Here is a 27917-nt window from a genome sequence, read left to right on the forward strand (position 1 = left end):
ATTACAAAGCCCTTGGTCTCAGGCAACTTGGTTCCTATGACCTAGCTGCATGCTTTGCTGTGTTTCTGGATGAATACTCCCAGAGGTGTATATTAAAAATTGAAGCCTTATTTATTTGTATAAATAGACTTCTCTTTTTCAGGCCCATTTCCTCAGTAAAATGCTCAGGGCAAACTTTCTTTTGTGGTTCCCTTTTGTTTCCAGTTGCCTTTTTCACCATGCCACACTCTAGGTGGAATTTCTAAGGTTTCTCAGAGTCTTCAAATCCCCACCAGCTTCATGTGTATGTGTGTGTTTTAGTCGCTCGGTCACGTCCAACTCTGCAACCCCATGGACTCCTCTGGGGGTCCGCCAGGCTCCTCTGTCCATAGGATTCTCCAGGAGAGAATACTGGAGTGGGTTGCCAGTCCCTTCCCCAGAGGATTTTCCCGACTCAGGGATCGAACCTGGGTCTCGTGCATTACAGGTAGATTCTTTACCCTCTGAGCCTCTAGGGAAACCCTCAGCTTCACAGGGGAGACTAATGTGTAATGAGGACCTCTGCCTACCTAATGAGCTGTATGCTCATGGGTAATGCCCCAGATTAACTTCACTTTTGCAGCATCCTGCTCTCCCACTGAAAGCTGAAAGAATATAGTGATATTTCATTGTATTTTCTTCACAATTTCCCCAATTATCATCCTTTTATTCTTTCAAGAGAAACAGTATTTAGTTATATACAGATGTTACCTTTCTGAAACCTATAATAAAATGCAAGTACTGAATCAATTCAAAGCCAGTCCTTTCTTTAGCACTTGGGTTTATATTGTTTTTAAGCATCACACAGAACAGGGATCATAATTTCCTATCTGGGGGCAGGCCCCTGTAATACTGTTTGTAATAGAAAAAGTAACTGAACACTCTTACAGCATTTTTTTCTTTAAAGAGGGATTTTTGGATTCACCAAGGAAAGTAGTAACAACCATCTTTAATTTTTTTTCAAATACTTTTCATTTCCTTTTAAAGTACAAATTATGAACTGTTTGGAATATTTGTATCAAGTCAGAAATTGCCATTGAGCTTTTCTAGCCTTACACCCCCAAAATAGTTTCTTATTTTCTAATGCAGAATCAACAGTGTGAGAACATATTTTTTTGCAATACAGGGGCCCTTGGATCCCAGAGCAGAGCTTCCCAGGTGGCAGTAGTGGTAAGTGCTTGCCAATGCAGGAGACATAAGAGACCTGGGTTCGATCCCTGGGTCGGGATGATCCTCTGGAGAAGGAAACGGCAACGCACTCCAGTATTCTTGCCTGAGAATCCCATGGACAGAGGAGACTGGCAGGGTTTAGTCCATGGGGTTGCAAAGAGTTGGACACAACTGAAGTGACTTAGCACGCATGGATCTCAAAGCAGGACTTTCATGGGTAAATGAGAGCAAAGAAGTTTAGAGCTGAGACTAGAAGCACTTCAGTTGTGAGCTGCAATGTGAGGTTTGGGTCCAGAGTGACATTTATGCTCCTAATAGGAATCAATTGTGCCCCAGAGTCAGTACAGAGTGAAGAGCCCACAGGGAGGGTATCACTGACTCCTCATTCTTACAAAACCCGATCACTGCCAGGGGGTGTTTTAAGCACAGGCTGGCACAGATTTCTCGATGGTCTACTGCCATCCGACTCATGGCATATATTAACCTACACACAGCTACCCTGAGAATGCTTTCTAATGAGATAGCCAGTGCTGAGTCATAACTATTACTTTTGCCATATAATACTTCCCTTATTTCAATGCTTAATTATTATATTTAGTTTCAGCAAGTAAATTAAAACAGGATGAAACTTTTACGTTTGGGAGCCCCAAGTGACTCTCAAACAATTAAAAAACCACACCAAACAAGCAATATTGTGGCGATTTTTGTATTTGGCAGAACCAGCTAAGTTGCAGGGAGTGTTAATAGAGAAAAAGCAGACTGCAAATTAGCCATCTGAAATGAACTCTTACCCTTCGAAGCTCAGTTTCAAGGTTACTTTCTGGGAAAAGCTCAGTTTTGGAGTCCCTTCCTTCCTTCGCAGTGGGGGTGGGGCTGTCTGCTTCCCTGTGAGGCCCGCCCCTTTCCGAGAGGCCCGCCCCCACCTTTCCAAATTTGTCCTACAACGACTAGCACATGGTCTCAGATGAAACTTATGAAGGTGCCATTTTTTTTTAAAAGGTCAAAATGGCTAAATACCAGCAATTTTACAGGAATCAATCTAAAAGCTGCTGAAATCTATGACTGTTAAAGGAATGAGCAAATGAATTAATGTAGTACAGCAATGAGTAGGAAGCCAGCTTTACAGAGAAGAATTGCAGTCCCAGCCTCTCAACACGTGGAGAGCTCAGAAGACTTTGCAGAGAACCCAGATGCTCCAAAGAACTTGGGAGGAGAACCACGGATGTGATGAGAGATGCACCGAGACAGACTCCTCTGGGGTGGCAAACGCTTCACAGATCCCGTGATAGTTCAGCTTCAAGGAGAGGGTTAGGCCTTGGCAACAGGAAACTGGCTCCAACTGCCAGCACCAAGATAAGAAGGAAAGCCTCTTTGAGAGGGCAGAAGAATCATTAGAGGCAAAGCTGAGACGTTTCCCCCTCTGCTTTTTAATCATAGTGTCACTCTCATCTGTTCCTAATGACTTCGGGGTAAGTCTCACTTGGCCGGGAAATGAGGGTATAAATGACCTCACAAGGGCTTTTCTGGTCACAAGGACTCTGACCCAAAGGCTCAGCGAATATAGAGCCTAAGTAAGGCCACGTGACCGGAACAGACAGTGCAGCAAGCAGCAGCCATTTAAACCAGTCCTCTTGCCTAAGATTCGGCTATTGTGTGTACTGTCAGAGTAAAGAACATGGCCTGGCCGAGTCTGCAGGGCACAAAGCAATGCCCTCGATCTCTGTTGCTCCAGCCCTGGCTGGTTTCCAGGCACTGTGGCACAGTGTTCTACCAGGACAGTCTGTCTACACGGCAGCCTTACTGGTTGCTCATGGACCAATGCAGTGGTTCTCAAACTTGAGAGCATCTGAATCCCATGGAGTGCTTGGTAAATAACAGACTGTTAGATGCCACCTCTAGAGTTTCTGGTTCCAGAAGTGCTGTAGGCCAAGTGTTTGTACTCCCTACCCCCAAATTCATTCACTGAATCCTAATGCCCCACTGGTGGTATTAGGAGGTGGGGCCTTTATAGGATTGCAAGCTCATGAGTGTGGAGCCCTCAGGAAAGGGACTCTGTGCACGTGTGTGTGCTCGGCTGTGGCCAACTCTTTGTGATTGTAGCCTGCCCAGCTCCTCTGTCCATGGGATTCTCTAGGCAAGAACACTGGAGCAGGTTGCCATGCCCTCCTCCAGGAGATCTTCCCCACCCAGGAACTGAACATGTGTCTCTTGCATCTCCTGCCTTGGCAGGCAGATTCTTTACCACTGAGCCACCTGGGAAGCCCCCAGGAATGGAATTATTGTGTTTATAAAAGAGACCTGAGAGCTCCCTTGCCTCTCCTGTCAAGGGGGCAGGGTGAAAAGCTGGCCGTCTATGAACCAGGAAAAGTTCCTTTGCCAGACACCAAACCTGCCAGAGCCTTGATCTTGGACTTCTCAGCTTCCAGAACTATGAGAAATAAATTCCTCGCAGTTTTTGTTATAGTGGCACTAAAAGACTGAGACAGTAAGTCAGTGGTAGAGCCCAAGAGTCTGCATTTCTAACAAGTTTCCAGATGCTGCTAATGCTGCCAGTTTGGGGACCACACTGAGAATTTCTGCTCTAAAAATACAGTTGATCAATTTGATTGAAAGTCACTGTCAGAACTGTTCTCTGCTGCCATGAATACAAAGTTGTGCTGCAACTTACATTAATTCAGAGAGACGTTAATTTATCAAAACACGCTATTTCCACTTGACAAGTGATTTCCAAAAATCCTTAGTTAGCACTTAGCTGAAGATCTTGGTCTTCAGAACAATTAACAAGTATTATTTAATTTGGCCATGGTTCCTCAGGGACTGTGAAAGTATAATAAAACATTATGCACATAAAATAAAGGGTTCGGGTCCTAAAGACAGATTCTAGAGTTATATCTGGAATAGATGTTGACCAGATAGAGCTGATAGGCCCAGGGGTCATGGTGGAGATGTGTTTTCTCATAGAAATTCCCCATATGTGTGTGTGCTAAGTTGCTTCAGTAATGTCTGATTCTTTAAGGCCTTATGGACTGTAGCCCACCAGGCTCCTCGGTCCATGGGATTCTCCAGGCAAGAATACTGGAGTGGGTTGCCATGCCCTCCTCCAAGAGATCTTCCCAACCCAGGGATTGAACCCGTGTCTCTTAAGTCTCCTGCATCGGCAGGCAGGTTCTTTACCATTAGTGCCACCAACGCACCCTCAACTGGGAACACATCCAACATATCCTGAGAGATGTGACAAGCAAACATCAATACATATTTGGAGACTGCTTCTCAGAGTATAAATTGGAACAATTTTTTTGTAAAGCAGTTTGGCAATACTTATCAAGAGTTTCAAAATGGGTATACTCTTTGACCTACTCATTCTACATTTAGTGGCTTATTCTAAAGACATAATCAGACCCGTTGCAATAGACTTAGGTTTATGGATATTATCCATAGTATTGGTTATAACTGGAAAAAAATGGAAATAAACTAATAATCAACCGGGGGAAATGGTTAAATAAGTTTAGTTCAGTTATGGATTGGAGTATTTTTCAATGGGCACAAATAATATTGGGGATGAATAGTTATTGGAATAAAAATGTTTCAAAATATATTTTAAAACAGATTAAAACAGTAGGCTCATAACATTTCCATTTTTTTGTAGAAAAGTGATGCTTATGAATGTATAATCAGTCTGGAAGATAACATACAAACAAGGTGTTAACAGGTGTTTACCACTGCGGGATGATAAAACTACATTTTTTTTTTTTAACTACAGTTGTTCTTATTTCTCTTTTCTGTATCTCTATTTGAAAGTTGACTAATAATGAATGTATATTGCTTTTGTAAGAAGCAAATGTAAGTTTAAAAAATTGAAACTTTCCAGGAAGATCCCACATGCCATGGAGCAACGAAGACCACGTGCCACAACTGCTGAGCCTGTGCTCTGGAGCCTGGAAGCCACAACTTCTGAGGACCAAGGGCCCTACACAAGGCCCACAACAAGGGAAGCCGCCAGAATGAGGCACTCTCACACCGCACCTAGAGACTAGCCCCCACACAGCACAGCTGGAGAAACTGCAGCAATGAAGACCCAGCACAGGCGAAAAATAAATAAAATTTTATATATATATATATATATATATATAAATGACTTCTATTTGAGTATCTCCTAAGGAAAGAGGACTCTTAATTTAACATTTCCATCTGATTCGAAAGTCTACCTTTTTCAAGCTTTCCAGTTCATTTCTTTCCTTGCAAGTATAGGAAAAAAGATGGTCTTCACGCTTCAACCAAGGCACAGGCAATTATTTGGGAATCCATATATTTGAAAATTCAACTTTAGAATTGCTTTCAGATTGAAAGTTTAGAAATCATATAAATTAAAGGGTACAGACTCAACAAGAAGCCTGAAGGGATTGTGAAACTAAGCCCTTTGGGAAGCAGAGGTTCCAAAGTCTAAACACACTGGAAGATTTGCTTATTGCTGACTTAAAAATAATTTTAAAATATTTCCATTCTTACATCAGAAAGGCTGGTTTCTACCTTATTGTAGTTGAGAACAGATATTTCCTTTTCTTTTTTTTTAGGGAAATTTCCTTGAACACATACACCGATGAACAATTCTAACCCTCAAATATGGGATTAGGGAAAGTCAGATTTCAGAGTACTAAATTGAATATAACGGCCTACCTCTTACAGGAGCAGATGTGTTCCTAATGGCATATTTAATTAGGGAAGTGAGAGTGCTATATATTACTGAAACATATACCCTGGGACAAAATTCAGGGTTGGGAAATAGGGTATGAGTAAGTCTAGGGAGGAAAATGGAATAGTGGAACCTCATGTGGTCAGAACAAATCCCTCATTTCACCAAACTCTGTACTTAGAATCTTTGAAGTGGCAGCTACTCATACCAAAGAGAATTGAAAGGCCAAAACAATCTATTGCTTTATAAAGTTCAGTCTGTGGACACATTATTTAAAAAAGGCAACTCCCAATCAGTTCAGAAACAAATTACCTCCCCTAAATATAAAATGAAAATTATATATAACATCCACAGTGCCCTTTTGTTTTTTTTTTCTCCCTTTTGGCAATGACCTTTAAAAATTGGACAGAAGAAATTTCCCTGGTGGTCCAGTGGCTAAGACTCCGTGCTCCCAGTGCAGGAGGCCTGCGTTCAATCCCTGGTCAAGGAACTAGTTCCCCCACCTCACAACTAAGGCCCGGTGCAGCCAGATAATGAAACGCTGCTGCTAAGTCGCTTCAGTCGTGTCCGACTCTGCGACCCCATAGACCGCAGCCAACCAGGCTCCCCGGCCCTGGGCTTCTCCAGGCAATAAATATATTAAAAACAAACTGGACAGAAGAGTGCAGGGTTCCTAGGTGTTTGAATACTCTCTTTTATAGTGTGTATTAATGTACAGAAAACTGGGGCAAAGGCTGGGGCACTGGCATCAGAGGTGGGGAAAAACCAATGAAACATTCCAGAGCAAATCTAACCATCAATTTACTTATTTCTCAAACATTTGGAGGAAGAGGTCTACGTGTTTTAAGATTTTACTGAACTAGACCCTTCACAGGCATTCTTTTATGGAATCATCACGACCATCTCCTAAGGCAGCTATTACACAGCAGGCCTTGGGGATACAGTATACATGGTTCCTGCCTTCTATGGGCATGGGGCAGGGGCAGCCAGATGTTACGGAGTGTGATGTGAGGTGTGGCAGAGGCAAGGTTCCCTGCTCTCTGTGTAACATGTTAGGGGAGCACATATTCAGGACCACAGAGCCAGGATTCCTCTCAGGAGTCCTTTCAGAATGAAGACTGTCTCTGAGCATACATTTAGCCAGAAAACCCAACCAGGAACATAAAGGCAGCACCAAATGAATGCGTTCAGAGATCTGTTACAGCTTCTCACGTATTACTAAGATAGGTCTTAAAATTTTAATTTTAAATAGACATGTCTGTAAAGCTGTCATGGGAAAGGAAATAAGCAGCCAAGCTGTACCACTGAAGTGCAAAATAATTCATAGAAATCATTCTTCCTAAGATAGTTTTGCAGGCTTTTATTTTTTAAAAAGGCAATTTTACTTTAAAAATGATCAGGGCTTCCTGCAAGTTTCTATTGATTCTTTCCCAATAAACACAATTTAAAAGGTAATTTTAAGATAAGAATTATTTAGGGTTTAGATCTGGGACGGGGGCTGTGGGAAACCTGATAAATGTGTGTGTCCGTGTGTGTGTGTGTGTTGAGTTGCTTCAGCTGGGTCTGACTCTATGAGCTGTCAGGCTCCTCTGACTATGGGATTATCCAGATAAGAATACTGGAGTGAGTTGCTGTGCTCTCTTCCGGGGAATCTTCCCAATCCAAGGATTGAACCCGTGTCTTTTCTGTCTCCTGCACTGGCAGGCAGGTTCTTTACCACCACTAGTTAACTATGCTATATTTTTAATTGAAATAATAGGTGTATAATAGAACACTAGGAGAGCAATGTAGAATTATCTTTATTTCAGGACTGAGGGGATCTTAGAGATGAATAAACAAGCTTAGATAAACTTAGAAATTAACCAGTTGTGACTATCAAACAAACACTCCAAGTGCTTCTGAGAAGGGAAAACTGTGCTTGGTTTCTGCTGCGGCAAAGTGAATGTGCTGAAGGAAGTGTCATGGAAAAAAAAAGTTACAGTTGATAAGTATGAAATTTAAAAAAATCTCCTAAAGTTTTTATGTTAGCACACTGGAATGTACCCCAAATTACTACATATGTCTGTACCTAAATGGTTTAATTTAGTTGGTACCGCTGGATCATCGAAAAAGCAAGAGAGTTTCAGAAAAAAATCTATTTCTGCTTTACTGACTGTGCCAAAGCCTTTGACTGTGTGGATCACAATAAACTGTGGAAAATTCTGAAAGAGATGGGAATACCAGACCTCTTGAGAAACCTATATGCAGGTCAGGAAGCAACAGTTAGAACTGGACATGGAATAACAGACTGGTTCCAAATAGGAAAAGGAGTACATCAAGAAGGCTGTATATCGTCACCCTGCTTATTTAACTTCTATGCAGAGTACATCATGAGAAATGCTGGGCTGGAAGAAGCACAAGCTGGAATCAAGATTGCCAGGAGAAATATCAATAACCTCAGATATGCAGATGACACCACCCTGATGGCAGAAAGTGAAGAGGAACTCAAAAGCCTGTTGATGAAAGTGAAAGAGGAGAGTAAAAAAGTTGGCTTAAAGCTCAACATTCAGAAAACGAAGATCATGGCATCTGGTCCCATCACTTCGTGGGAAATAGATGGGGAAACAGTGGAAACAGTGTCAGACTTTATTTTTGGGGGCTCCAAATCACTGCAGATGGTGACTGCAGTCATGAAATTAAAAGACGCTTACTCCTTGGAAGGAAAGTTATGACCAACCTAGATAGCATATTTAAAAGCAGAGATATTACTTTGCCAACAAAGGTCCGTCTAGTCAAGGCTGTGGTTTTTCCAGTGGTCATGTATGGATGTGAGAGTTGGACTGTGAAGAAAGTTGAGCGCTGAAGAATTGATGCTTTTGAACTGTGGTGTTGGAGAAGACTCTTGAGAGTCCCTTGGACTGCAAGAAGATCCAACCAGTCCAGCCTAAAGGATATCAGTCCTGGGTGTTTATTGGAAGGACTGATGCTGAGGCTGAAACTGCAATACTTTGGCCACCTCATGCGAAGAGTCGACTCATCGGAAAAGACACTGATGCTTGGAGGGATTGGGGGCAGGAGGAGAAGGGGACGACAGAGGATGAGATGGCTGGATGGCATCACCGACTCGATGCACATAGGTTTGAGTAGATTCTGGGAGTTGGTGATGGACAGGGAGGCCTGGCGTGCTGCGATTCATGGAGTCACAAAGAGTCGGACATGACTGAGCGATTGAACTGACTGAATCTTATAGACACTTTAAGGGTTCCTGAAACTACTCTAAAACTATTTATCAACATAAATGATCCATTTTCAGATATTTTAAAACTCAAGGCAATAAATGTTTAATCGGCTCATGTGAGAGGTACTGAGTGTGCACGTGCTCAGTCGCTCAGTCGTGTCTGACTCTTCATGACCGCATGGACTGTAGCCCACCAGGCTCCTCAGTCCATAGGATTCTTCAGGCAAGAATACTGGAGTGGGTTGCCATGCCCTCCTCTAGGGGATCTTCCCAACCCAGGGATTGAATCCATGTCCTCTTATGTCTCCTGCCTTGACAGGCAGATTCTTTATCACCAGTGCCACCTGGGAAGCCCAAGGCACTTTATTTCTATTATTATTACATTAGCTCCACCTCAGATCACCAGGCATTAGATGCCAGAGGTTGAGGACCCCTGCCCTAATGTACTTCCCCTAAGGAGATCTGATTCTACTGGGACTTTTGGCTGAAATGTCACCATATTGAAAACAGAGAGAACAGTAACTGGAGGTTCAAAGGGAGCATTAACTGCAAACTGAGATCCACAGCATTTTCAGTCAGTGAGAGCTCTAGTTCACAAATCAATAGTCCCAGACAGCAGATCAAATTTGCACTTCTGGTGTTTAAAGGCTCTGATGAACCCAGTGAGTGCAACTTTAGCTACTTTGTCAAAGACTGATATTTATTTAATCAAGATGGGAAATAAGGGTTTTTTGATATCCCAAGTAGCAATGAAGTTCTTATTTTCATGTAAACTACTCAAAATAAACACCAAGGGCAGCAAACTGGAAAAACACCCTAAAGAACAGAAGAATGGCTTCTAAATAGATGGCTTTTTCATTTTAAGCAACAGACAAGTATTTAACTAAATTATTCTCCACTGAGACTGTTGAAATGGTTTTGCTATTGCTGTCCAAATGGAATTTCAGATCCACTTAATTTCAAGAAATTGACTGAAATTTAAATCACAGATCTGGTGTATTTTAGATGGTGCTATGTGCTCTATGTGCTACTTATGCTCATTACTGCACTGACGTAGCTGGATTCAGATAACTGAGTTAATAGTATTAAATCAGAGATGCCAAATTAATTTCTTCGACATGTTCATGAACGGCTCTAAAATTATTGAGGCTTGATGATTAAAAACCTTTCCCATTTTCTTATTGTTCTTTGAGAGATAATTAGAATACAAGTTTTCCAGAATTATAAAAACCAGGAAGAACCCTAATGGGATCTAGTCCAATGTTCTTATTTTCTAAGAAAATGAAGCCCAGGAAAAGCAGGGGAATGTAGTAGTTAAAAGCTTGGGCTCTGGAGTCAGCCAGACCCAGTCCCAGATTGGCAAGTTATTCACTGTCTGATCTTGGGAAAGTTATTTAATCAGTTTCTTCACCTACAAAATGGGGCTAACAACAGTATTAATCTCACAGCTTTGTGGTAAAGATTAGATGAGCAAACGCTCAAGGTATTCAGCACAGAAGATTGGCACATTGTAACTACTCAGTAAATTTACCAGTTATTATGACAAAACAGCGAGTCCTAAGGCAAGTAAGCACCAACAGAACTGGAACTTGGAGCTCCTGCACATATCAGGGATTTTTTTTTTAAATCTAAACACAGTACCTGTAATAAAGATTCCTTGGTCCTGACAATTTAAGTATACTATACCTACATCAAATAGAAAGACAACTGTTTCAGTCCTTCTGCTACTGAATTCATCAAAATATCAAATCAGCCATTACATACAGAGGCATCAATGTCATGAAGATTCATACATGTTTAGTGTTCCATGAGCAATGACTGTTAAATTACATGCTTTTAAGTATTTCCCACCAAAGCTGCTTGTATAAAATAAATGATAAACAGAAGTTAGGGTTTCACTTGCTAATGATCTCAAACTTGACTGGTTAGTTGCTATGTGGATTAAGTCCGATATTCTTACTTTGTATCATCAGTGAGATATCACCATGGCTTCTACACATCTGCTATGGAGGAAGAATAAGGGACACATGAAAGAAAAAGCCCACTGGATCTCTCTCAGTGAGAATTGGTTTGACTAATACAGGGTCCTGGGAACCCAGCAGCCACCAATCACAGACATTTGAAATTGCCATTTCTATCAAGATTGTGTCCTTACATGATTCAATTTGGAGTTGTATGGTTTTCTTATTTTAAAAAAATGAATAATTAAAAAGCTCCTAACCCACTCCAGTACTCTTGCCTGGAAAATCCCATGGACGGAGGAGCCTAGTAGGCTGTAGTCCATGGGGTCACGAAGAGTTGGACACGACTGAGCAACTTTACTTTCACTTTTCACTTTCATGCATTGGAGAAGGAAATGGCAACCCACTCCAGTGTTCTTGCCTGGAGAATCCCAGGGACAGCGGAGCCTGGTGGGCTGCCATCTGTGGGGTCGCACAGAGTCAGACACGACTGAAGTGACTTAGCAGCAGCAGCAAGGCATATTAGCTTTAAATAATATGCTCTCAATATTCCTACATTTGTTAATTTTTAGTTAGTTGGCAGTCTTTTCAGTAAGTGTTCTCAGACTGCCAAGTGGGTGCTTAAAATATTTTTTTTTGTAGTAAACTAAAGGTCATTTTTCTTGTAATCTGGAGATGATCAATGTATATAAAATTACTTTAAATCTTTAAAAATCAGAGTAACTGCATCCAACAGACATCAAATCGAACCACAGTGGCATAAACATGAACAAAAACCCAAACACCTTTTTATATAACACCAGTGTGATTCAGCAGACCAAAAGATGAAGAAAATAGGAATTTGAGAAGCAGCAATTTGTATCCATACTCAGTATTTAGTGTTTCAGTGACAAGAAATAAAGTCGTTTGGCAAACTTACCCGCATTTTTGCACAAGCATCTTGGGTTGATTCTGTCCCCCTGAGCTCTTTTATCAGCATAGAACCTAAATACTGAAATACAAAAAAATCAATCAATCAATCAATGATTTATGAAAAACAGAACATAAATATGAGTAGCAATTTAAAAGCAGATTGTAGAAGTACTACTGGCCAGCTTTCCTGGTTGTAGGCTGCTGCATAACTTTTAAAAACTAACAGTAACTAATTCTAACAAATAAATGTATGTATACAGAGAATGCAGCAGAATTAACCACAGTTCTGAAAGCTGTAAATTGCTCTTTATAATAAAACTGCAGTAGTTTCTAAAGATGCCATCTTTCAGATCATATTTAACTGCAAAATGGGGCCGTCTAAAAATGTTTTCCCTTTTTTTTTTTTTTGAGGCAGCAATGTCTGCAAAAATAAATCACATCACTATCTATGTAATTACAGGGTTGTATGAGACAGCTGAGAAGCGAAGCAACATACACCCCATTTGGACTTAGTTGGCTGCATAGGTAATTAATGTTAGGCTGCTCTTAGGCAGAGACAAAGTTTGGGACCTTTTTCATTCTCAGTTCCGTGCCCGGTGGTTGATCCACCTGAGAATGGGCTGGACGTATGCGGGGAGAGAGAACGCCATTCTCAGTTGTTCCACAGCCCAGGGAGCTGAGTTCCTTGGTGCAAACTGACACTGGAGGGGCTGAACAGGGCGGGAGAAGGATGGTAGTATCTCCTGCCAGGAATCACCACTTTGCTGTTAGGTGATAGGCTCCAATGCTGCCTTAGTACAGATGGTCACACACACTCCAAGCTCTGGCCGGGGGTAAAAAGTTTTTAGCAAAATGTCTGTTTTGCCTTCCTATCAATTGACTCTCCTTCAACCTTTTGAAAGGGGCTTCCCAGGTGACGCTAGTGGTAAAGAACCTCCCTGCCAGTGCAGGAGACATGAGACTCAGGTTCCATCTCTGGTTCAGGAAGACTCCCTGGAGGAGGGCATGGCAACCCACTCCAGCATTCTTTCTGGGAGAATGTCATGGACAGAGGAGCCTGGCGAGCTATCGTCCATAGAGTCACAAAGACTCAGATGTTACTTAGCACGCGCACACACCACCTTTTGAAACTTCATTAAGGTTCTTTCCATCTGTCATTTTTCTCTACTTTCCTTCAAAAAAAGAGAGAAAAGAAACAGCTCAATATGTCTTTTTAAAGAGTGTATTAAAATGATTGTTTTCTGGATGTGACTGAGGAGACCCTGGCACTCTGCAAAAACTGGGCTGGGAATCAGTCTTTTAGACCCACGAGATCCCGGACTTGAAGAGTTTGTGCACAGGCACAATAGCAGAGGGTTCAGTCAAGGGCTTCCAAGAAGGCATGCTCAGAAAGGCTCAGGGATCTGGTGTTTGGGTCTTGGAGGAAGAAGGAGGAACTGCAGTCTTACAGTTTTGGGGGAGATTATGACTGAAATAAGTCCAGTGCTTCAAGACACAAGCAGTTAAAGAGGTGCAGAGAGCACAAAATGAAAAGACTAAACTGCTGTGAGATAATCAGGACCTTTACATCTTCATAAATCAATGACGATGATTGTGGTGAAACCCTTATCTTCTTTTTGATGTTTTTCATTATCTTATTTTTGAAAATATGAAATCCTCATCTTTTAAGGTATCAGGAAACTTTGTCCTAATTAAAACATTTATTTTTAAGAAAGACAGTTTCAATGTTCTGCTGAGGGTTCAGCCACTTTCCCTGCTATAGTCATGACAACCATCTGCCCCCAAACTGATGGTATCTTTTGAACATTTACCTGTTCATATCACTCACAATCTCAGCTAAGCCTGATTCCCTCTCCTATCTAAAAAAAGAAAAAAGCCTAGTAATATAATCCAAATGATGACAATGAAAAGAATCTGGTATTTACATAAAGCTGTAGACCCAATGTTTTGAGATAACTGGTGAGTTATGTGGAAATGCCTATATGTGCTCTATTTACAGTCATTTCCATTTTAAGACAGCAATTTATCACATTTAATTTAAAATACACAACTATGTATGAAGAAGGCAAAACAGACCTTAAGCTTACAAGATTAAAAGGGTTATAAAGTTCCATTTGTTTGGAATTTCCAAGTAGCCTTTGAAGAAGGCTTCTTTAAGAAAAAAAAGAGAAGGGGAAAACATTTTAGGAATTTCAGTGATGAATGTCTGGGGATATTTGAATATAAAAGCAAACAAGCTAGAAATGTACCCTCTATTCCTGCTGGTACCCAAGTACTCAGTTCTGGGTAACTTACAAAAGCTTTGTAATCACATGACTGGAAGATGAGCTTTTCCGGGTGGTGTTGCCAGTACTGCACTGGAGTTGAGGCTGTGGCTTCGTTTGGAGGTCGCAAGGTAATGGAAGGTTCTCCCCAGTCTCCTGTCTGAAAATCACATTTATTCTAGAGGTAACATGAGTAATAGGCTAAGTTCATGCACTATAGCTGGCCTGAGTTCATCTTAAACCTGTGTGCCATAAAGGTGCAAATACATTTGAGTGTGTTATATGGTTATTATGGTTTTATATGTCCTACCATCCTGTTTCCCAAAGCTAAGTTAACTTTTGAGGTATGAAAGAAGTTGACTTACTCTATTTTTAGAATGACATCCTAAGCTAAGTACTCTTAAAATTAAACATGAAGATATTCATAAATGATTTACTAAGTCATAATTTTCTGTTCCAACAGAAAAGAACATATGATCTTTGAAAGACTTTTCTGTTTTTAAACTTGACTGTTTGAAATTTTTAGTTTGAAATGCATTCTCAATACACCGGTTTATAAATTTCAGTTCCTGATGAGGACATGTACCATGTACTTTGAAAAATTTTGTATCTCTGGAGAGAAAATATGGTAGGCGTGACACTAGACAAAATTTCAGAAGAAAATGTCCTAGTGGATGATACCTAGTTTCCCTCCTCCGAATTCATTTGTATCAATATAACGCCCCATGATTGTCTTGGATATACTCAAACTCCTCCCTCAGAAAACCTAAAGCATGACTGAAGAATAAATATTTAAATACCAGGGTTGGTCATATGTGCATATGCATGTACTTGGGGAGCCTGATCACAAGTACAAGCACAGTCCATGTGACGGTATATCACGTAGTACCTGAGCCCACTAAGACAGACTTTACACAGAAGGACATCCCATCATTTTAATGACCATTTTCCATGAGGTTAACCTCAACATGTTTTATTACTGTAATGGTTTAGTGTGAGCGCCTATAAAGTCAAATTTCTAACTGGCTTTAAAAAACAGAAGAATTCCAGAGCCCCTTAGGGAAAGCATAGGCCATTTCGTGAGGCAGAGAGCCTGAAATTTTCTCTTTGAGATCCGTCAATCCCAACCACAGGAAGAGAAAAATGAGCCTCATGTTATTTCCTTGGCTTCTCACTGGAGTATGTGACTGGTCAGAACCCTCGGCTCCTCTCTCTGAGCTATTCTGCTTGTTAGTTTTGTTCCAGTTGCTAATTTACTTGCACAGGGCTCGGTTCTCCCATCTTCCATCTGTTGATATCATTAAGACTTTATCTGGAATATTTACTTAAGCATTTTTAAGCAAAAATCCTTCATTTTATGACCCATCCCTGACTCATTCTTAAGTTTTCTCTTTGTTTAAATGGATTTTTATTTTGTAAAAACAGTGACTAGTTGCAATTAAGTTTTCCTCTGACTTGCTATTTTGATCTTTTCTTTTCCTTCTCTCCTAAATGTTTGGATCTTAATTTCAACTGACATGATTTGCTCTTAAAAAAACTAGTATAAAATTAAAAATGCAGAATATGTGAATTTCAATATTATTTCGAAGGTGAGTGTAATAACCTTTAAATGATAACAGTTAAAACTCTGGAAACATGCAACAGTGAGTTCTTAATTCAAAGTTCTCCCCACATCCAGCAAATCATCCTCTCATCTCCCCCATTAACTGACACCCCCAGTCTCCCCCTCCCTTGATAAAGCAACAACAACACAGCAAACAGGTGTTGTACACTTAAGTCACAGGTAACACTGTTAACGCAACAACAGAAGTTTGCACGCAACTTCGTGGAATGATACAAAGGGAGCTGGTTGACCTCAAGAGATCCTTGGATCCAGTGTCTGCTGACGTGACAATGCAAATCAAGCATCCAGTCTTCAGCGTTAGCCCTGTCATCGTTTAGCTGAGGTTCACCGTGGCCAAGCTCAACAGGCAGTTTTCAGAAAAGCCTGAACAGACATGGCAGGAGCTGGGGGTACCATGGGTTGCGGGTCAAGGGATGGGGGAGGGCTGGGGGTGGGAATGGGTGGGATGAAGCTGGGGTTATGGGGACATTTCAGGTGTTTGTACGTTAAGCATGCAAATCATATGCAAATTCATTCTCTAATTGCTGAATTAACTCAGGCACTTTTATAATTAAATTTCAATGTGAGTTCCACATACACTTAAAGCAGAATGCTGATCCAAATATTTACATCATCCACAGAAGTCAGAGCAGCCATTTTGGGAATAACAGCACATAACATCTCAGTCTGGAAACGACCTCGATCTCTTATTTCATAAGCATTTGAAGAATTTAGTGGTGCGTCCATTTCATCTGCTTAGGCAGCGCCATCATCTGCTCTCCTGTGACTCCACTTTGTCCAGAAATCCCAAACCACCTGCTCCGAATCTGGAGTGCTCTGACACGCTTCCCCGACATGCAATGGGGGAAGATAATTATAGGGAAGAGAAACAGAATCCTTATTTTCTTTGTGGCCCAGAAACTATGCTCCAGACCAAATATTTAAAAAATTCCCTACAGGGACTGAATCTGCCTTTCTGGAAATAGAAACTGAATTTTGTCATACTGAGTGCTATTTCCAGAAATTCATTTTCAAACAGAGGAAAAAGTGTTCTTAAAATTGAATTTATAAGGAAATAATTTTCTTTTCTTCCTGGAAACTCATCAACTGATTATTATTTTTAACCTTAGATATAAGAGTATTTAGAAGACTCTGTTTGTAGGTGTTGATTTTTCTCTTTGGAATTAATTCAGTGGGAATGGATGGACTCATCATTACACTATTGTAAAGGACAGATGTGGCCTGCCCTGGGGTGGGATTCAGCTTCATCTCCTTGAGGGACAGTAAAAACAAAAGAACTTAGAGAGCAAGGGTGCCCTCGGTCTCTGTCCTTTTGGAGGCAGGAATGAACTATGGAGGAAACAGGTCGAGTGGTGATAACATGGAGGAGCAGCAGAGAGAAAAAGCAAGGGAGGGGTTTGCCTCACATTTCAAATAGTTTCAATTGTGAAGCCCAGTATTAGGTCCTGTTAAACACAAAATTTATATCCAGATATTATCTGTATTTCTTCAGGTAAATTTAAAAAATTAATAATCTCTCAGTTAAAAATGCTTATTAAATATTAATTAAAAATCAAACAGACTTAAAAAGTCTTTTGTCTGAAATAACGGTTTATAATAAAGTCTTATCTTTAGCAAAACATGGGTTACTATGAGGCAATAATGTTTAATTAGAATAACAAAATAAAATTGCAAAAGTCTGTCATATTGTAAATTATTAGTGACTGGCAGTACTCTTTAAAAGGCTTAAGTAATTGCAGAAGAGAAATTACAGTGATTCAAGGCACTTTTACTAAATATCTTCAGGCTACTTCTTTATAGCTTAAAATACTTGGAGAAAAACCTTTCCTTTAGGTTCATGTATTAAATGATCTTAATAGTTCAAGAATTTGGTCATGGCTTAAAACCTTGTTTACTTGGCATTTATGTATGTATTTGTTCCTTTAGGACATAATTAAACAGAAGAAAATGTACATTATTAGTTATCCCTTCAAACTCAAATAAAACTTAATCTTCTAATACGAAAGAAAAACATAATTTGAGATTAAAGTTTTAAACAGAGAATTGATTCTGCTTAATAGGTATTTACCAACTGCCAACTAGAAATTCTTAGCCTGCTGAGTTTTAAGGATTATAATTGGGCCATACTCAATATAATGTAATTAAATTAAATGTCTCATACCCACCAGCTGAAAAGTATAAGCCACTAACTGAATTTAGTTATAACGCAGAAAAAAATTTGCAAAATTCCATGATAGATGTTTATTGGATGGTAGATTCCAAAATGCAGCTATTAATCTTTTCATTATTTCAAAAGGTGGTAAAACTGCATGGTTTTAGTTCATTTGCACCAGATATCTAATTCAAAAACAAGGCTCTATCCCCCAAAATGGAAACTGAAGATATCACATATTCTATGTGTTCTGAGAATACAAAGGGGAAACACTGTTTATATTCTTTCTTTCTTCTTAAGGAAAAGTTTTGTTAGGATGTCAGTAAATAATTAAAAGCTATGATTAGGATCTAGCTCTCTAACATGGACAGGGAAGTATGGTATTTTCCAAGCCTTATCTTATTCTTTAAAAAAATTTTTAAATGAGGACTTAATTGATTTTTTTAATAGAAGCTTTTAAATCTTTTCTATTAGGAACAACTCCCACCTACCTGCTTGTAAATTTAGATTGAATATTAACAAACATTGTTTTCTATTTCTTCAGATCACTTAATAAAAAACTAAAATGATTTTAAATGACAATTGTTATTTTCAGGTTTCACTTTCAATAATTCTAACAAATATTAGAGGTGGGCTACCCAAACATACATAAGTTATATGATTACATTTACTTTCCCTTATCTCAACAGCTTTGAAGAAGGCACATATGTATACATATGTGTACATACATTGGGATGTGAATGTAAGGAAAGGCCTCCTACAAACAGTTCACACACACATGAAAGCAAGATGCTGGTGCAGTTCTTCTAAAACATCTTCAAGAATAAAGAATGCAGCTGGTTATCCTAAATTTGTTTCTTTTGATAAAAGAGCGGAGATGGCCACTTCTGAACGTGAAAAAGCACTGGTTAGAGAGCGTTAACGTGTTCAGGAGGAACTGCTGGGTCACGGGAGCAGCAGTACCAGGCAATGTATAGACTGGTCCCCAAGAGCCAGAAATCCCATGCACACAAGGAGGGGTATGCCTGACGTGGCACCCCAAAAGAGGCCCTCTGCATGCTGCCCCAAGAGCTCTGCAAAAGCTCTTTTGAGTGATTCTCAACCAAAAGTCTCAACCTCTCAGACAGCAGGCTGCCCAATGAGAAAAATTTAAGAGTGTGAAAATAGGATTGTATTTTAAAATATGAAATAGACAAAAAAAAACCAAACATGAAAATGTTTACTTTCCAAACAAAAATGAATTTTTAAATGTATGCAAAGGTGAAATGTGAATATCTGAATATTAAGCAGCTCAGAGTACAATAGGTCATGATTTGCATGCATTCCAAAGATCAATTCAGTACTGTCAAGTGAAAAAAAAAAGAAAGGATTAGGCTGAGAACCACTTTGTAGCTGTAATGGTGCCTCTCTTGGCTACAGTCCTCTTGCATTTGCATAAAACTTATATAGAATATCATGCAAATCATACTCAAATATTTCTCACAAGTGAAGCGCATGAACCTTTGTGTTAGGCACAAAGAACTGAATAGCCCATGGACAAGGGAAATACAAAATGGGGAAGACTAACACTGATATATACATGGGTATATATATATATATATCAATTTACCCTTTTCCTTTCTCCTGTGAAAGCAAGTGAACGCGGACACCTGGGATGAAAGCCAAACTCACACGGGACAGATTTTAACTGTAGACTTCCAAACCAAGTACGTTTCTCATTTCAGGACAATGTTTTGCACGTTAACTTAGTCACGAGGCACAGTGAATGAAGTATAATAAACAATAAAAAAAAAAATCTCGGGAGTTGTTAGACATCACAAATTTTCTGCATTGCCAGGACATAGTCCCTATAGCTATTGACGACACTGCAACACACGACACAGCGCAAGTTCAGGAAGAGAAAATAACCATTTGTAACCTTACATTATGAACCTGATGGATGGCTGAGAAAGGAAATCCAGCGTTCTGATTCGTCCATATCTCACAGACAGACGACTGCTGATATAAACAGAAAACTATCTCATCTTGTCAATATTTAAAACACGGCAGCTACCAAGGTAGCATCAAGGAAGGGGAGGAGGAAAATAATAAAGAGCAAAGAATCACATTTCTTAAAAAAACAACAACAACACTCAAAAAATGCTTTAGGTTGCCCGAGGTTTAATAATTGACTGCCAAGTCATTCTTTTGCTTAAAAACATTTTGGGTTGGCTGGGAGAAAAAAAAAAGACCATTTATGCATTAGTTTTATGTCAAAGGAAATTACCAATCCACTCACATCTTGAAGAAAGCAAACTGTGTTTTTCCACTTGCCAAAGAGAATGGAAATACTTTCCCCCTTCACGTCATTCATTTCATAGGATAAATATTTTCATGAAGTTCAAGAAAGATAGGAAAAAAGTCTTTAACACAAGCCAAACATTTTTATTTTCTTATGGGCAAACGACCAGGAGCACACAATGCAATAAAACGACTTCCCTACTTTAGTCATTGCTCAGCTTGATAAACCTAGAAGATATTTTCCCCCTCCAGAGTTCTCAAGGGCAAACTCTGTGATTAACAAGGGGAGAAGTGTCCGTTTGCTGCCCAGCAGTGGGAGCGTGTGGTGGTGGAGGGGGCGCCATGGAGGCGGAATGGGGGGTGGGTTGGGGTCTGGAAGCTCAGTTCTGTCACTCACCAGAAACTCTGGGTAACAGCATTTGCTTTTTTATGAGTCTAATGAGTCAGCTCCATGTTTTGGACTCTCCACCACACCACTAACAATCCAATAACCAACAGTTATTAAAAGGCAATAATGTTTGCTTAGAACCAAATGCCCAATGAACCAGCACCCTCCCAGGAGTTACAGCAGAAACCACCAGATAAACCAATGAGGCTCCTGGCCTGACCTTTACAGAGTTCTTTTCCTGAATTCCATCATCTAAAAGACGCTGTGAAATCGAATCACAGAAAATGGCAGAACGCCTAAGCTTATTCAGCCAAGCACGGTGAACATCCCCAGAATTCACAAGCAGAGCGTGTTACAAAGATCAGTGCAGAAAGGAGATAAGAACACAAGCACCGTATGGTTTAGAAACCCAGCAAGGAACCCTATCACCAGCAAGTGTGCAAGTGTGGAAACGAAAGCTTTCCTCTGGCTAAATGTTTCTCCCACCTCCACCCTACCAGAAACGTTCACCATAAATTTAACATCTCTCTCTCCAGTTCCAAACGCAGCTCCATACCCACCTACATCTTGCTCTCCATTCCTTCTGTCATCTGGATGGCTGGCTGGGGACAGACTGTCGGGTAACTGGCATTCTGTTAAGAAAGTAAGATACCTGGGGTCTGACCAAAAGGCACTTCCAACCACCTCTCACTTAAACGCAGCTCTGCTCTTCTCAGCATCTGCCCTAAACAGCATGCCATTTTCTCCACAGCGGTGGGGGCAGGGGTGGGGCATCTACCCCTTCCTACTTTTCAAAAATTAAATCTCTAGCAAGTTAAGCATTGGGGTCATTAAACTCCCAGCCTCATCTCCAATAGCTGTCATCTGATTTAAATATATTAACTCCATGCTTCAGTAGGATTACCATCTTAACTGGCACCAAACATGCTTCGAGGAAACCCTTAAAGCACTGTCACCCACAGTTTTGAGCTAATTCTTTTACATACATTACATCTTCTCCAACGTTCACAGAATTTTAGTGACAGAAGTAATCCAGGGATCACCTGTCATCTGACAGATGAAGACAATGACATCCAGAGAGGTTCAGTAGCTTGCTGAGGTCACATAGGAAAGTGTTACAACATGTCAGCAGGCTAGGAAGGAGTGCCAGCCCAGTAATGACTTCACCAGAAGGTGGAGGGGGCTATTCAGTTATATGAAGTCTGTTTACTAATCCTGAAAGAAATACACATAAATGGAGTCAGTTTATGAAACAGTCTCAACTCCACAGGGGGTTCAGATACCTTAATGTTCTATTTTCCAATCATTACCCCCAGATGGGCCATACTCCAATATCATATATGATTCAAACGTTGCCCTTCCTCATCACATACCTGATGGGGCAGTAGAGCCCACTTTGGAGCCCTCCTACCCCAAGCTCTGCCTCCTTCATGCACTTAGCTGGGGAGAAGGACACAGGAGAAGGACAAGGGCCCCTTTCTTATCTGGCAGTGGCTGAATTCTCTCTGTTGGTTGTCTGCTTATCAGGGTAACACTAACTTGGTCTCTGACCCCTCCTGTAGGAGCTGCCCTGCCCTGGATTCTACTGTATCTGTGAAGGTTCTCTGGAGGGCTCTGCTGGGAAGGGCGTGGGGTCTGGATAGCACTGTTCCTGATACGAGAAATCTGGCTCTAGGGTGACTTTCTCCGACCCCTATTCAACCTTCCTAGCACACACGCACGCCCCTTGGGTGGGAGGCAGGGGAGCACATACAAGCCCAGCCTCTTCCTGAATGCCCACCCACACCACACACAAGTGCATCCGTGCCATGCAGAGCACGTGGCTCCACAACCACTCCGCTCTCTGCCAGGACACTTCCCTCCAGTTCTCTCTTCCTCAGTTCAGGCTGGTCTACATGTGTCTGCTCCCGGAAGTCCACTGACGGAGAGAGACGCCAGGTTCCCCTACTCTGGGTGAACGTTCCCCTTGGAACCCTTCTCCCCAGGCTTGTGTTGCCTGGGCACGTGCTCTCTCCCCTCCCCTGGGAAGGGAGGGAAAGCCTCAGCTCCTTCCACTGTGGCTCAGACAATCTTCTGACCCACACCCCCCGCCCTCCCAGCAGCAATCTTCTACCTCTATGGACAGGCAGCTGCTCTGCCGGACAGAGTACCTGTTGGTCAACTTCTCACCACCTGTTGGTCAACTCCGAGGAGGGAGTCAGGCTCTGTTACCAGCAGCTTTCCCTTTAGAAATACTTGCAATACTTAGAGCCTACAGGAAAGCTCCCCCTTAGCATCCTGTTACATGAATATATCTCCCAACAGTTACAGAAGTTACCAGAGAATTAAGGAGGGAAGAGAGGGTCTTGTGCCATAAGTATTTTATTTTTTAAAAATCTGTGTAAGATTTTCTCAATGAAGAAATAAAACCTACCTCCAGTCATATACACTGAAGAGAGTTCCCACGTGGCATATATACCTTTTAAAGGAGTTACAATAACTGTTTTTCATGTAAAACCTATGTTCAAACTTAAAGTAAAGATGTTCTCCTTTCTAATAATTCTGTGCCTCAATGCAAGTGATAGAAAGTCAGATTTTAAAACCAGTTTAAAATAAAGGCAGTTAATAGTATGTTATGGAGGTTGTTTTTTTAAAAAGCTGATACACGTCAGCTATCACACTAACTTTGATGATTGTTGCTGCTGTTTAGTCATTGTGTCCAACTCTTTAGCAACCCTATGGATTGTAGCCTGCCAGACTCCTCTGTCCATGGGATTTTCCAGGCAAGAATACTGGAGTGGGTAGCCATTTCCTTCTCCAGGGGATCTTCCCGACACAGGGATCAAACCCACGTCTCCTGTCCTGGCAGGATTCTTTACCACTGAGCCACCAGGGAAGCCAATTTTGATGACAGTAAAGACTTGATCAGGCTCCTAGAGTAGTAACTTAAGACGGATCAGCTGTAACTGGTGTCTTCATAACATGGAATGGCTCTTCCAGACACATGGTTATCAGACTGAGTGTTGGAATGAATTTTTTAAATGCAAAAGAGCTTCCCCTGCAGAATTTCATTATATTTGTTGTTGTTCAGTCGCCCAGTTGTGTCCGACTTTGCAACCCCACGGACTGCAGCATGCCAGGCCTCTCTGTCCCTCACCATCTCCCAAAGTTTGCCCAAGTTCATATCCATTGCATTGGTGATGCCATCCAGCCATCTCATCCTCTGACTCCCTCTTCTCCTTCACTATATTTATGAAGATAACATTTCAGAGTACAACATGTATTGAAGTACTGAGTGTTCAAAAGCTTTGAGAAAGAAAATACTAGTGATAAAATTTCAGCTGGGGCCCAAATTCCTAGAACAGAAGTGAGTTAAATCTAAGCTTTAATTAAACACTAGAATATCCTCATCTGAGAAGATTAATAATAGCACTCGGCCTACTTATTTCACCAGGTTGTTGTGCAGCTCATGCTAAGCTTCACGCAAAAGGGAACTTTTCCACAGCTAGGTTTCTAGGACCTGAAATACAGAAGCTGTCAAACGTATTGACTGAGTGAATGGAATCACAGAATGTGTTCAGTATTTCTTGGCAAATGATCAAGCACCATGGAAGCATTAATTACTCTCCTCGTTATAATTTTTAGTCGATCTACTTTGTTGCTGCCACTTGGGCCCTCAGTAAACTACATCACTGCTAACACACTTCTGGCAAAATGCATCAGAGATTAACCTTGCAGACTTCTTGTTAGAGACGGTCTCATCTTTTCCTGATAAAGGCTGAAAAAGAGCTGCTGACTTTGTTGAAAAGAGAGGAACATCTGTAATTAGCAGACCTATCTGCTAACGGGCTGCTTGTAGGAGCCTGGAAACAGTTCTGTAAAAGGATGGTAAACAGCCTTTGCAATTTCATATGCTTATTAATTTTCTCTCAGTTCCTTTTTCTCATACATCGCAAAAGCTAATTTAGTTGATCTGAATTTGAATTACCATGAAATCCAAATAAATGGGGGTTAATTAAAGGGATAGAAATCTTAAAACTGAGATATCAATAATTTAATATTTATTTCTTTGGTGATGAAGTCAGCACACTTTTGGAGGTGCATAATTTTATCTCAAGTTCAGACCTCTCTCCTGACTCTGCAAACGTTTTCTCAAATACAACACACATCCTGTTCTTGTCACCGTCACATGCCTCAGGTTACCATGAGTACAGTTCAGAAAATACAACGCATTTGCATTCAAATCTAATAACAAAGTAAAAAGAATATCATCTGTCTCCAAAGTCTTTTTCCCAAAGGTCGACTTCTTTTTTGCTCAATTGGTAGTAACCTGGTAATTTACAGTAAGTTCTCTCTCCTTCATTGTCTGTTTTTTGAACATTCATGGTAAGTACTGAAACATCTCCCATTAAAAGCAAATAAGCCCCTTCCCTTGACCCAATATTTTACCTGAGCTCCTGCTCAATTTCTGTTCTTTGAGAAGCAAAGGCCCTGAGAGCTATCTATATGATCTCTGCTTCCCCCTTCCTCTCCTCACGTGAGCCCACTCTACCGAAACCACCGTTCTTCATTTTGTCAAATCCAACTGTTCATCTTCCTTGACCATCTGACACTTGATCACTCCTCCCATTTCCTAGCTCCTCTGCTGGTTACTGTGATCTGATTGTCCTCTGACTCCTGGAGTATAAGTCCTTAATGCTTTACTTCTGGCTTTACCAGGTGGCCTCATTCTATCCCAATGCCCAAATTTATGTCTCCAGCCCAGACCTCTCCTCTGAACTCCAGAGGCAGACACCCAGCCTTCTTGACACCTCTCTTAATCTTGATGATTAATAAGTATCTTAACCTTAAATTAAATGCCCCAAACCAAGCTTCACATGACCTCTCCCCTCCTATAAGCTTTCGTACTTCACTAAATGGCAACCCTTTTCTTCCAGTTAGGGTCATCATCCTCTTGCTCACCTTTCACATTCAATCCAGCAACAAATCCTACTGAATTTACTTCTAAAATCTCACCGTCCTATCTCTACTTGGTCCAAGACACTACCTTTTTTCACTTGGATTCTTCCATTAGCTTCTACACTGGTCTCACTGCTCTCATCCTTGGCCCCGTTGTGCTGATGCTCAATACAACAGCCAAAACGATCCATTTAAAATGAAGGCTGGATCATGCTGCTCTGCTGCATTTAACTCAGAAGAAAATTCAGTCCTAATAATGGGCCTACAAGGAACTCCATCCTCTGTTACCCCTGCCCTGCCTCACCTCTCTCCCTCCTGTTCACAAGTTGTGGACAGCAAAGCGCACTCTTGTTCCAAAGCCTCTGCACTTGTTTCCCCTTCTCCAGATGCTGCATGACCAAATCCCTCACTCACCTTCTACTCCAGGGTTGCCTTCCCAGAGAAGCCTTCCCCAGCACCCAGCATATTATACCCAAATTGTCTATGCTTTCCATGCTACAAAGGGATTATTCTTTCAAATGCAAACTGAAAATGAGGGAAAAGGTTTAGAGCATAAGAACCTGTCTTCCTGGCACCCTGACATTCATTCAGAGACAATTACTTTTCATCTATGGGGTATAAGGCATGGGCCACAATGTGAGTAGGGGTCAGCCCTGCTTTCAGTCAATGCTTACAGAATAGGCATTGCTATGGACATGATCCATTTTCTTTTGTCAGGACCCGTAGTCAACTGGGATTCAGAAGCTGATGGTAGGTCTTGGAAGGAGCAAGTCTGTGACAGCTCCACCCGCTCAGTAACACCAATTAGGCACTGAAAACCTTCCATGCGTCTGCTGACGCTGTATAGCTAGTTTAATAAAGAAACTTGTATGAATAGAGCCCTCTGGTCAGATTCTATCAGAGATGAAATTTTCTGCCTTGTTCTAGCCCTGAAAAAAAAAAGCTTTCCCTCTGTTTCTCTTATGTCTGTCATAATTCTTTCACACTTCGGGGTGTTCAGGAATGGACCAGAAAGAGTCCAACAAGAAATATGAAAGGTTCAGAGTGAAAGTTAAAAGAGTAATGAAGTCCATCTCTTCTCTCAGATGACAGCGCTTCTAAAATAAAACAAAAACAAACTTGAAGAGAGAACAAAACAGCTTCAAAGGCAAAAGAAAAAAAAGCACCCTAACAAAGGGAGCCTTGGTCAGCAGCCAGAAAACTCAGCAGCTCCTTGAGTAGAGCCCAAAACGAGGTGAGACCTGTCAAAGGGTGGAGTCAGACAAATTCAGTTCAGCCAAGGAACCAGGCACCAAACACCTCGCGTGCATCTTTTCTTCAGCAGTGACGGCCCCTGCGGTCTCCTCTTCCGTGGGCACTCGCAGAAGCCTGCCTGGAAGTCAGAAACCAGAACCTTTTGTCTCTCCTGAGTTACCCAGAAGCCGCAGGCCAGCGTCTTACTTATTCTGTCCCACCATCGTAGATGGAGCCACTCTCTTCCTCTCCTCTCAGCTGAGTTTTGTGATGTGTACACGCCCCTGTAACAACTATATGTGATTCTTTCTTTTCAACTATGCTGGGAACATCTCAAGTTCAGGCTTTCTTACCACTGACTCTTTTTTAAAAGGTTTCAAGTCAACTATTTTATTTGCAGGGAATACTGGACTAAAAAAAAATCCCGCTCCCTGTCATTTCTTCCCTTTCTTAAAGAGCAGTCTTCTCACACCTTCATGAACATGACCTTGTCCCTGTATCAGGGACATTCTGGGACAGATCAGTAATCACCTGCTGGAAGTGAAAAACCAGGCCAACAGCAATTTTTCCATGTGTGACCCATTATTGCTGGCATCAGAATGAATCAATCTAGCAAAAGTGGAAGTAAACACCACATTTGGTCTCATCATTAGTACACTGACATGATATGAAGTCTGATAGTACTTGCTGCCTGCAAAGTTACAGCTTCCTCTCCCACTTCCCCTCTCTCTCCTTCTATTCCCTCTCTTCTGCTCCCCCTTCCCCGCTTTCTTCCCTCTTTCCCTTTAAATTCTGATTCTGGTGCTGACAGCACATAAAGTAAGCTCTCGGCTGCCAAAACAGAAGAGAACTAAAGCTATGCGACCTGTTATTCATTTGCAGAGATAATACATAACCTGCATTCCCTAATATGACAGTTGTAGCCCTAAATGACATTATAGAATTATTTATGAAATTTATGAAATCTCTTCATGAGAAAAAAAGACAGAGCAGAGGAACAAAAGTGAAACACTGTTTATACAATTCAGATCTTATTGTACAGCGCCCCAGGTTCCCTGGATGTTGCACGA

At 41.1% G+C, this 27917-nt stretch overlaps 1 protein-coding gene across 8 annotated transcripts in view; it reads right to left on the reverse strand.

The window, feature by feature from the left end:
* Window positions 1–27917, reverse strand: part of ANKS1B (ankyrin repeat and sterile alpha motif domain containing 1B) — a 1158555-nt gene that overhangs the window by 56288 nt on the left and 1074350 nt on the right. For 3 of the 8 annotated variants that reach the window (XM_024992180.2, XM_059887249.1, XM_059887248.1), the window contains 3 exons: window positions 19932–20003; window positions 14264–14392; window positions 11976–12047 (listed from right to left, as the gene is read on the reverse strand). In XM_024992180.2, coding sequence (XP_024847948.2) covers window positions 11976–12047; window positions 14264–14392; window positions 19932–20003 — 273 coding nt within the window. Of the gene's footprint in view, window positions 1–11975; window positions 12048–14263; window positions 14393–16433; window positions 16727–19931; window positions 20007–27917 lie in introns of those variants that run through there. The other 5 variants (XM_024992182.2, XM_059887247.1, XM_005206698.4 and 2 more) reach the window with 3 other exon arrangements.

The sequence above is a fragment of the Bos taurus genome, chromosome 5, assembly GCF_002263795.3.
Source record: "Bos taurus isolate L1 Dominette 01449 registration number 42190680 breed Hereford chromosome 5, ARS-UCD2.0, whole genome shotgun sequence".
Taxonomy (NCBI): Eukaryota; Metazoa; Chordata; class Mammalia; order Artiodactyla; family Bovidae; genus Bos; species Bos taurus.